The sequence below is a fragment of the Solanum dulcamara genome, chromosome 6, assembly GCF_947179165.1.
Source record: "Solanum dulcamara chromosome 6, daSolDulc1.2, whole genome shotgun sequence".
NCBI classification, from domain to species: domain Eukaryota; kingdom Viridiplantae; phylum Streptophyta; class Magnoliopsida; order Solanales; family Solanaceae; genus Solanum; species Solanum dulcamara.
Window position 1 is genome coordinate 5,230,417 of NC_077242.1, and position 12,597 is coordinate 5,243,013.

At 34.2% G+C, this 12,597-nt stretch overlaps 1 protein-coding gene across 1 annotated transcript; it reads left to right on the forward strand.

Annotated features, from left to right (window-relative positions):
* The first annotated feature begins 1,286 nt into the window (after positions 1–1,286).
* On the forward strand, positions 1,287–10,749 carry LOC129891214 (cytochrome P450 CYP72A219-like). Its single transcript, XM_055966509.1, has 5 exons — positions 1,287–1,639; positions 2,163–2,383; positions 9,054–9,298; positions 9,404–9,788; positions 10,099–10,749. The coding sequence occupies exons 1-5, from the start codon at positions 1,363–1,365 to the stop codon at positions 10,522–10,524; spliced, it is 1,554 nt and encodes a 517-aa protein (XP_055822484.1). The 5' UTR covers positions 1,287–1,362; the 3' UTR covers positions 10,525–10,749.
* Positions 10,750–12,597: the final 1,848 nt, after the last annotated feature.

Here is a 12,597-nt window from a genome sequence, read left to right on the forward strand (position 1 = left end):
AACTATATAATGAAGATCTATATAAACTGCATTTTTTTTTGTTTCCATCCATGTCCGGAGTCCACATCTGGATTGCGCACTGCAAGGCCCATATGGGAGTGGCGCTCCCAACAAATTTTTTTCATACTCAGGGCTAAACCCAAGATCTCTGGTTAAGGGTGGAGACCACTGGGTGCCTGCATGTTGTTTCATAAGGTCGAAATCTAATTAAATAGGCAAAAATTTAGTCGCATCTAGTAATTAGATCAAAAGCAAGGAGTGGGTGCATAGTGAAGTGAATATGTAGGATTTAACGTCCAAAACTCCTCCAACTTCAAATTTTCAAACTGCGCCTCCAGAAATGTTAAAATTGTTCTTGTAAAACAAAAAGATAAAGAACGAAAATGAAAAGGACCCCTAAGTGAGGAGAACCTAAGACTGTTGTCAAGTAGTATAACTCCTATAGTTTAAATATGAAGAAGTAAATACACGAAGAAGACAAAGAGGAATCAACATTTACTATATATACATAAAAAAATAATTCTAACTATGCATCAACAGTGTTATATTTCACAGAAGAGGATTTGGATGAACCCCTCAGCCTTACTTGGCTCTGCCCTAGCCACAAGCGCTGGAAAAAAGAACAGAACACAATCTCCAAGTCTTCCAAACTAATTTATTGAAGGCATGGCTTTAAGTTTTACTCACTCCGTCCCTAAATAAGAATTGCTTTAGCAGAAAAAGAAATTGTTCCAAAATGAGTATCCCTTTAGAATTCAAAACAAAATATAGTAATTGTTTCCAACTGTACCCTTGTATTAAAAAACTACAAATAAAAAACTACGTGTTTTTAATAGTGCTCGTCTCTTAAAAAAAATCTAATAAATAAGGGTAACTTAGTAAACTAAACCTTTTATTTGTTTTTTCCTCAATAAGCATGAAATAAGCTAAATCGACACACTTATTTTGAGACGAAGAAAGTATATTCGAAGTAATTTTTTCAACATTGGAATTTATGCGGAAGTCTAGCCTTCGTATTTTGGATGAAGAAGACCAAATTAATCTATTACATTTGTCTTTTTTTAAAAAAACTATATTTATGGACAAGATAATATGTTGCAAAGATTGTGGGATTACAATAATATTTGAAAACTAAATAGATAATGTATTTATTAGCTAAATCTTGGTTAGAGATTTTCTTTGGTCAATTAAATCGCAGCCATTAAATCTAAGTTGTGCCAAGTGTTCCCAATCCAAGTAAGAATTTGGAGAAAATGAAGAGGAGCCGTATCCAACAGTGTTATTATAAAGTTATAAATTAGCTAACTTCCCCTCCTTTTTCTATGTAAAAGGAGGCAGCTAGAAAGAAGACTTATTAATTTCATGGAGATTTCTTACAACATAATTATAGAAGCAATTTGTGTTACAATTTTGTTGTTATATACATGGAAAGTGTTGAATTGGGCATGGTTTGGGCCAAAGAAAATGGAGAATTGCTTAAGGCAAAGAGGTCTAAAGGGAAATCCATACAAGTTACTCTATGGAGATTTGAAGGAACTCACAAATAAACTCAATGAAGCCAAATCTAAGCCCATCAATTTCTCTGATGATATAGCTCAAAGGCTCATCCCTTTTTTCCTCGACTCCATCAACAAAAATGGTATGTTTCTTTTGTTCTTCTTTAAACCAATAAAAAATTTCTATTCTTGTATAAATGCAGTGTAATTTTTCTATAAAGAGAGTCCAGATGAACCCCTTTTCGGTACCCTAGCTTCATCCATGAGTTGAGAGGAACTTTTAAGTAGAAACAGATCCAGAATTTAAAATTTATGGATTTTAATAGGGACCTTAAGTTAATATATAATAATAATTGGATACACAATTAAATATTTATTGATATTTTAATGCATATATTGTACAAGATCGGGAGAAAGCTACTTGATTTACATGAACCAGTATGTTTCGTGGTAGCTCTGCCCTTGCTCTCAAGACTACAGTTGACTGATGCAATTACCTAAGCAGTTAGAGCCCTATGCATTCACAGTTGATAATCAGTCTTGCCTATGTTAGCATATCTACATGTACACTCTCAAAATTGGAGTACTTATTTATTAGCTGAGGTCAAATTTGAGTTTCTGTTTATATTATGTCTTTTTTTCTAATCGAAAACGGATTACTCTCAGGTAAAAGTTCTTTTGTGTGGCTAGGCCCATATCCGGTAGTGTTGATCACAGATCCTGAACATGTAAAAGAGATTTTCACAAAGAATTATGTGTATCAAAAGCAAACTCATCCCAATCCATTTGCCAAGTTATTGGTTCAAGGTCTTGCAAAGCTTGAGGAAGACAAATGGGTCAAACACAGAAAAATCATCAATCCGGCTTTCCATGTTGAGAAGTTAAAGGTTATATTCACTTCATATTCTTAGTACTACAAGAATTTTGCAAACTTTGGTAAATTCTCATGCTTTGGACTTAAAATTGCATATTGAAATGTCTTAACATTATAAAGTTGTTCGTTTATATCCACACATGCAGTAACTGTTTGAGGGAGGAAGCACCACAACTAAAGTTTGATATGACAATAAATATGAAAATAAATTGGACACAAGAATTTTACGTGGAAACTCCTCTAACAGATAGAGGGGAAAAACCACGGGGTAGAAGGATCTCACTATTAAAATATGGAGTACACTGCTCTCAAATACAAGGGGAAAACAACAATTAACACTTCTCTCTTGTAAAAGAAACAACTACTAAAGAGGACACTCAAGACTAAAATATTTATTTTGGTGTATAACTCTCTTTGTATTCTTACTCTCTCTTTACGCATTAATTTTCTACGTGTTTTTCTATGCATTTGTCAAATTTTGCAAGCAAAAAGTTGCTTCATTTTTCTTTTTGCTTTTCACCATTTTGACTTCTTTGCATCAACCTTCTCTGACTTTCTCTCATTCTCCCACTTGAAGATTTAATTGAGAATCAATTAAGTCTTCACACCATCCTTTCTACCCAATTACTGCAATGTTACATTTCTGCTAGGCCAATAGAAGATCGACACCATGTAAACTTATTACTGTTGATCGGCTTCGTAAACATATCTGCTAGGTTGTCATTAGTGTGAATTTTCTGAATATCCACACTGCCTTCTTTCACCTTCTCACGAACAAAGTGATACTGAACTCGTATGTGCTTTGTCCTTGAATGAAATGCCGGATTCTTTGCAAGATGCAAAGCGCTCTGACTGTCACAAAATAAAGCAACCTTCTCTTGTTTGTGCCCGAGCTCCTCCAGTAATATCTGCATCCAAATTGCCTTTTTGCTAGCTTGTGTAGCTGCTACATATTCTGTTTCCGTCGTAGATGTAGCCAAGATAGATTGCAATTTTGAAACCCAGCTTACAGCTCCTCCAACAAGAGTAAACACATAATATATGGTGGACTTGCTTTTATCAAGATCACCTGCATAATCTGAATTAACATAACCTTTAACAGTAAAGTCTAATCCTCCATAACACATTGCAATATCTAAGGTACTCTTGATATATCTCAGGTCTTGTACATACCATGACGAACATTAAACTTCCCACTGCTGATGCATACAGTACTCGAGAGATCTCCATCCTCTTTGCTTCATTGCTAGGACTCATACTTGAGGATAACTTGAAATTAATAGGAAGTGGGGTAGAAATTAACTTATAGTCTTGCATCTTGAAGCTTCTCAAGAGTTTCTTCAAGTAGTTCTTTTGAGAAAGCCAAATCTTCTTATTATTTCTGTCTTGGTGAATTTGCATTCCTAGAATCTTATTTGTTGGTCCCAAGTCCTTCATTTCAAACTCTCTAGCCAATTGTGCCTTTAAATTTGTAAAACGATCTTTGTTGGGGACTGCTACCAACATGTCATTAACATACAACAACAAAATAACAAAATCGTCATTACCAAATCTCTTGTAATAAACACAAGGATCTGACTATGTCTGTTGTATCTAAGGACTATAATGAAGGAATCAAATCTTTTATACCAATACCTCGACACCTGTTTGAGACCATATAGAGATTTGTTCAACTTGCAAACCAAGTTCTCTTTTTCCTATTCTTCAAAACCTTCTGGTTGGAGCATGTAAATTTCTTCTTCAAGATCTCTATGAAGAAATGCAGTTTTGACATCTAACTGCTCCAAGTACAAGTCAAATGTAGCACACATCGCCAGGACCACACCAATTGTTGTGAGTCAAACCACCAGAGAAAATATCTCATTGAAGTCTATACCTTCTTTCTGAGCGAATCCTTTCACCACCAATCTTGCACGATACTTCTCTACTTGATCATTACCATTGCTTTTGATCTTGTAGACATATTTATTTCCAATGGCCTTCCTTCCTTGTGATAATTGAACAAGATCCCATATTTTATTTTTATGAAGAGCTTCAATTTCTTCTTGTATTGCTGCCACCCACAGAGATAATTCTTGGCCTTTCATAGCCTCGTGAAAAGTTGAAGGCTCTCCATCTTATGTTAGTAGACAGTATGCAATATTACTCTCCATAGAATAATCTGAGTGCCAAGATGGTTCTCTTCTCTCCCTAGTTGACCATCGAACTTCTAGAGTTTCGATCTCAGCTTGGTCTTGTTCTTCGTGCTCTGGTGCTGCTTCAGAAGAAACTGGAACTTCTTCTATTTCTTTAACTTCAACTGTAGTAATCTCTGGTTTTTCTTTTGAAGTGCTACCTTCTTTTGCTTGTATCTTATTTTCGATAAATACAACAACCTTGCTGATTAGCACCTTGCGGGCTGTGGGATCCCACAAGCGATACCCCTTGACTCCATTAGCATACCCTAAGAAAATGCATTTTCTGGATTTTGGATCCAACTTCAATTTTTCTTGGGTGTTGTACATAACATAAGCAAGACTTCTAAATATATGTAAGCGAGAATAATCAGCTGGTTTTCTTGTCCATATCTACATTGGCGTTTTTAGATCAATTGTGGTTGATGGTGACGATTGATCACATAACAGGCGGTTTTGACTGCTTTTGTAAAAATTGTTTTTCCAACCCTACAGTTGCCAACATAGCTCTTGTTCGTTTCAACAAGGTTCTGTTCATCCGCCCTGCTACTCCATTTTGTTGTGGAGTATATGCCACCATGAACTGCTGTTTAATACCTTCTTGTTTACAGAAGTTATTAAATTCATCACTAGTGTATTCTCCTCCATTATCTGTCCTCAAACACTTGATCTTTTTCTCAGATTCAAGTTCCACCCGCACTTTGAACTCTTTGAAAACTGGAAAAACATCTGTCTTTCTCTTGATTGGATACACCCAACTTTTTCTGGAGTAATTGTCGATGAATGACACGAAATATTTCGCTCCTCCTAGGGACTTCACAGGTGCTTGCCAGACATTAGAGTGGACCAGATCTAATATTTCCTTGCTTTTAGCAGAGGAACTGCTAAACTTTAGTCTATTTTGCTTACTTGTAACACAATTCTCACAAAAGGATAGTGAAACCTTTTTGAGCCCTCAAAGAAACTTTTGCTCAACAAGAATCTTCAAACCTCGTTCGGACATATGACCAAGTTTATGATGCCATATCATCGTTGATTCTTCAAATGGACTTGCTGACGTGGTTGATACTTCTCCTTCTTGGTGTGTTTCACACATATAGATTTGCAGCAAGTTTTTCTGCTTTCATCACTACAAGTGCTCCTTTGAATATTTTTATGACTCCACTATGAGTCTTATATGAACATTCATTATCATCTAATTGTCCGAAAGACAACAGATTCTTTCTCAAGTCTTTTACAAGTCGTACCTCCTAGATGGTGCATATCGTGCCATCGTACCTTTTTATTTTGAAGAACCCAATACCAATAACATCCAAAGCATGATCGTCTCCCATGAACACAGACCCTCCTGAGATAGGATTATACTGATGGAACCATTCTCTCCGGGAAGTCATGTTCCATGTTGCTCATGTGTCCATGAACCAGACATTAGTGAAACATTTTCTGCCTTCATTATTTGATATTGCTTCACTACATAAAATATCTCTATCATCCAAGGTAGATGCAATATTCCCTTGAGCATTTGATTGGTCAGGGTGTTCACTCTTCTTTTTGAACTGACAATCTTTCTTGAAGTGCCCTTTTTTGCCACAGTTGTAGCACTTGATATTCATCTTACTTCTTGATTGAGATCTACCATGATTATGACCCCTACTGGGGCCATGTTCCATTGGTCTTCCTCTCACCATCTTCAAAGCTTCAGCTTGCTGCGAACTTGCTTGTCTGTCATTCTTATTTTTGCGCCAATTTTTTTCTTCCAAGACAGTGGCTGCAATTTCATCGAAAACTAGACTGTTTGTATTGTTCGTCAGGTTGATGATGAGTTGATTATACGAGTCAGGCAGACTTTGAAGTAGAAGCTCCGCATGTATAGTCCCCTCTATTTTGCAACCCATTGTTGTAAGTTGCGAAAATAGAGTATTCAAAGTATTGATGTGTTCAGTAATTGACATGAACTCTGGCATTCGAAAAGTATACAATCTTCTTTTTAAGAAGATTTTATTATGCAAAGACTTGGCCTCATACAACCCCGTAAGAGTATCCCATATTTCCTTCGCCGTTCGTTTTTCAGTCACACTAGATAATACTTGATCAAGTAGTGTCAAGTGTAGATTAGCAACTGTGTTGCTGTCTATGTCATTTCACTTGCTGTCATCAACAAAGTCGGTGGGTCTGCCTTCAATTGCAGCTAAGCAATTGTCCTTTTTCAATATTTCTTTTATTTTCATTTTCCACAATGATAAATTAGTCCCATTGAATTTTTCAACGTCAAATTTTGTTGTACTCGACATTATTATTTTCTTCACACCCTTCTAGACCATTTCTGAATATTTTTACGAACAATCGTGACAAACTGCACCGTCACCAAAATTTACTATTCATGAAAATTTACTATTCATGGATAGTACCTTCGCATAAAACAGATAAAATAATCGAGGGCTCTGATACCACTATTGGGGGGGGGAAAGAACCACAACTAAAGTTTAATATGACAATAAATATGAAAATAAATTGAACACGAGAATTTTACGTGAAAACTCATCTAACAGATAGAGGGAAAAACCACGGGGTAGAAGGATCTCACTATTAAAATATGGAGTACGTTGCTCTCAAATACAAGGAGAAAACAACAATTAACACTACTCTCTTGTAAAAGGAACAACTACTAAAGAGGACACTCAAGAGTAAAATATTTATCTTGGTGTATAACTCTCTTTGTATTCTTACTCTCTCTTTCTAGAATGGTTTAAATAAGGGCAGAATGCTCTCTATTTATAAGAGAATGAAAACGCGTAGAAAATTTACGCGTTAATTTTCTATGCGTTTGTCAAATTTTACAAGCAAAAAGTTGCTTCATTTTTCGTTTTGCTTTTCATCTTTTTGACTTCTTTGCATCAGCCTTCTCTGACTTTCTCTCATTGCAGCTTTTTCTGACTTTCTCTCAGTAACAAACAACTTCAACTTTATCGGATTTTCATTATAGAAGTATCTATTTGAACCCATATTTCTATCATTTTGCACTTTGCAATTAAAAATGATAACATAAGGGGCACAATCAAAGAAATATAAGATACATATATTCTGTTAATTATCTATGTGATCACAATCACTATTAAAGTTACCCTAAATTAATAATCTAAACAAATTATATGCATACCATCAATTTTCTTTAGTCTTCTTTTCCCTCCACGAATCAAGATGTTTGGATTGATGGAGGAAAATAAGGCAAACTTGCAAAAAACAAATGATAAACACGAAATTTCAAAATAATGGAATTATAAATTTACAAAAAATTAAGAGAAGATCAAACATCTTGATAAGTAAAAAAAAATAAAAATTCTGGTAATTATTTTTAACCATATCAAATATGTAAACAACCATGAGAAGTAGGGAGTAAAACTCCTTTATACCATACGTGGATAAGTTATTTATTTTTCCAAAACTTAATTTTTTTTATTAATAATGGTATTTATTTTCAATGTTAAGATGCAATATTCCTCTTAATGACAGGCTTGAGTTGCACTAATTCAAAGGTTATAATATTGTCCCATATGTGGACAAAGTACCCTGCATAATTAGATGACAAAACATCTGATGATATAAGTATCACAAATCATAAAGAAATTGCACGTCAAAAGATTAGATAAGCACAAACATTTATAATAAATTTTTAACCTAGCATTTTGAGTATCAAACCTTTAATTTTCACTATTCGATGACAACTTTGCATCTAATCCTATGGTTGTGGATCCAAACTTTGGTTATAGGGTTGTGTGAAGTTTTATTTGTGCTATATAATATCCACCTCAACAACAAACATGACGATGATGTTATGAAATTGAAAAGATTGATAAGTAATATTGTTTGACAATTCACACGATATAAACTGTTTAAGTATAATAATCAAGGCTTTTAGATGAGGCAAGAACACACATATGCTAGACAAAAAGTTAATTAAAATAACAAAACTTGAGCTTGTGTAGAAAAATATATATATTAGGCAATCCAAGAGCACATGTGCAAAGGAGAAAAAGGAACCTATTGGGAGAGAAACCAAGAAAATACATTCATAGACAATTTTTGCTTGATCACTCACGGGAATCTCAAAGTTATAAAGCTCTCTTAATCTTCTCATCATAAATAAAAATATTTAATGATCATTAGTGGAGAATAGTAAGAGATTCAAATCATGGTTCATGAATATAGGTATTTTTTTAATCATAAGACGGTTAAATATTAAATAGGAATATGGTAATTATGTTAGGTGCACTTTCACAATATAGTCATAAGTTTTGGATTAACAATAATTTTACTTTTTATTATACATATTAAAATATAGACAACTTCTTAAATTACTATTTAATAATATAATAGTAATAATCATATATGTATATATTAATTAATTAATGATATTATTGTAGTAACTCAACTTTATATGGTTATTTTGATATTTCAACTTTCAACTTTTTTTGTTCCCACTTTTAGTAATATATGATTTGTTTTGTACAGCATATGTTGCCAGCATTTTATCTAAGTTGTAGTGAAATGATAAGCAAATGGGAGGAGATTGTTCCAAATGAAACATCATTTGAGCTGGATGTATGGCCAGACCTTCAATTAATGACCGGTGAAGTCATTTCTCGAACTGCATTTGGGAGTAGCTATGAAGAAGGGAGGATTGTATTTGAACTTCAGAAAGAACAAGCTGAGCATGTAATGGACATAATTGGTTCAATTTATATACCAGGATCAAGGTATAACAATTTATTTGTGAAATTTCTACATAATATGGAAAATCACATGTTTATTAGTTTCTACTAAAAAGACTTTTCTTGTTTGTTTTAAATTTGTTTTGTTAGGTTCTTGCCTACTAAAAGGAACAAAAGAATGCTGGAAATCGAAAAGCAAGTCCAAATAACGATTAGGCATATCATCGACAAGAGATTGAGGGCAATGGAAGCAGGGGAGACTAGTAAAAATGACTTATTAGGCATATTACTTGAATCCAATATGAAAGAAATTGAACAACACGGAAGCAAAGGTTTCGGAATGACAACAACTGAAATGATTGAAGAGTGTAAGTTATTCTATTTTGCTGGACAAGAGACCACTTCAGTGTTGCTCGTATGGACGATGATATTACTGTGCCTACATCCAGAGTGGCAAGTACGTGCCAGAGAGGAGGTGTTGCACGTCTTCGGAAATGAAAAACCAGATTTTGAAGGACTAAATCGCCTGAAAATTGTAAGTATTTTTCACAAGTTCGTTATGTAAGACAATTTAAAATAGCGCAAGATCACTGCATAGATCAAACTTCAAATATGAAGAACACCGTAAAATCAGGATAAAATAAGTAGCTTAAATTGTCTTGCCCATCATTAATGCGAAATTATTCCAACTGAGATCAGATAGACCACATCTTTATCGTCCTATTTCAGCCTCAGAGGGGCAATTACTCAGAGAATAAAATATCTCAGATAGGCATGACAACTAAACTTGCAAGAAGTGAACTAATTCTATTTCTAACTTATGCGATACATTTTTCTTTCCTTAGATGACAATGATCCTGCACGAGACGTTAAGGCTATTCCCCCCAGTACCAACATATCGTAGAAGGAACAAAGATGAAGTCAAATTAGGGGAGTTGCATCTACCAGCTGGAGTGCTACTCATTATACCAGCAATCTTAATGCATTATGACAAGGAAATATGGGGTGAAGACGCGAAGGAATTCAAACCAGAAAGATTCAGTGAAGGAGTGTCAAAGGCAACGAAAGGACACGTCTCGTTTATTCCATTTAGCGGGGGTCCTCGAATTTGCATTGGACAAAACTTTGCAATGATGGAAGCAAAAATGGCAATAGCTATGATACTACAAAAGTTCTCCTTCGAACTCTCTCCATCTTATACTCATGCTCCATTTGCAGTAGTTACTATTCATCCACAGTATGGTGCTCCTCTGCTTATGCGCAAACTTTGAAATGTTTTGCTGATATTTAAGATCAATGGTGTTGTGTTCTCCGTGTTTCAGCTCAAATATTACTAAACTAGTGGAGTTATGGCTGAAATCTCTCATTTCCTATTTCAACGTTGTAGTTTTGAAATATTATCAATGTTGTTCACTTTCTTTTTTCACTATTCCTGTGCGGGTGAAATAGTTTAAACTTGTTATTATGCTCCACGTTGTGTCGTGAAGAGTTTATATCAGTGGTTCCTAGTAATGCAAGTCAACATTTTGCTGAATAATCTTATGTGGTAACATTGGATTCATCTTCTCTTTTTTATTTTTAGTTTCCAAAAATATCTTCAGAGTAACAACAAAGATAAAATTACGAAGCAGAAACCACAATTGGAATTAACAATCAACTAGAACAATGAAGGGGATGAGAATGTGAGCGAGTGTTGCTTTTGAGCTAAACAAAATTTCAAAAAATGTCAGGATCTTTTTTCGAATTCAACCATATCATTCTCCTTCAAGCTTACCCATGCATGCTTCTATCCCATCGCCATTTCTTGTGTCAATCAGACTAATCAATTCATTATTTTTGCTAATAGTGCTCATCCATGATGAATTTTCCCAACCAAAGTCGGCTTCATACCAGGGAAATCTACACAAACTAGAGCAAAGATAAAAGTTCATGTAAAGAACTCAAATTCAATGCAACAGTAACCAACTTCTCAACTATACTAATAAGTTCAATTACAATTCCAGAAAGTAAGCGTAACAATTCAAATGGCAAAATCCCAAAACAAACACACAGAAATATTGAAAGTAAGACTAACGATTGATAGACGGAATAAGGGAGATGAAAAAATACAGACACTTGAGAAGGGAGATGAGGAGAACCATACTTTTATTAAACAATAAGCATAACCTCTCTTTCAAACTCCTCTTCCTTTTTAACTAGTTGCTAATTGACCCTGTATCCCAAACAACCTTCGTGAAGGCCTTCTGGTCCTATTAATTCTTCTTGGTCCAATAACTGATTCCGTGAAATCAATATTCATATCGGGCTGGGGCTGATTCATAACAATCCATCTCGTCCTTCTTACAAACTGGGAAACTGTTAGCAAACATGGAGGTAATATACTCGACGCTTGCCTTACCAATGTATGAAACCGTTACCAATGTATGAAAATGTGTCTCTTCTTAATATATAGTACCCAGCTATGAAGAAATATCTAATAAATAGGGCAACTTAGTAAACTATAACTTTTATTTGTTATTTTTCTTAATAAGCATGAAATGAGCTAAAGAGACACACTTATTTTGAGACGGAGAGAGTATATTCGAAGTAATTTTTTCAACATAAGAATTTGAGCCTTTCAGAAGTCTAGCCTTCGTGTTTTGGAAGAAGAAGAACTAATAAATCTATTGCATTTGTCTTTTTTTTCCTATGCTGTATTTATTGTCTAGTTATTGTTTAATTAATAATTTACAAATTTAATGGTTCGCCAGTTAAATGAGCTAACTAAAAAAAAAAGAGGTTACAATTAAAATAGGGGTTCATTTCTTTTCATGCGAACTCCAATTTTTTATTTTTTTAAAAAAGTTATTATTAAAAAATAATTGAACAATAGAGTTTGGGGGGGGGGAGTAAGAAGTGAGATTTATTTTTATTTACTATATTTATGGACAAAATAATATGTTGCTAAGATTGTGGGATTACAGTAATTTTTGGAACTAAATATATAAGTACTTATTATCCAAACCATGTCTTGGGACTTCCTTTGGTTAATTATCTTAGCCATTAAATCCAATCAAACAATGTTACTAGCTAATTACTTCCCCTCTTTTTATATGTAAAAGGAAGCATCTATAGAAAGAAGACTTTTATGAATTTCATGGAGATTTCTTACAACATGATTATAGCAGCAATTTGTGTTGTAGTTTTGTTGGTATATACATGGAAAGTGTTGAATTGGGCATGGTTAAAGCCAAAGAAACTAGAGAAATACTTAAGAGAGAGTGGTCTTAAGGGAAATCCATACAAATTACTCTATGGAGATTTGAAGGAACTCACAAATAAATTCAATGAAGCCAAATCAAAGC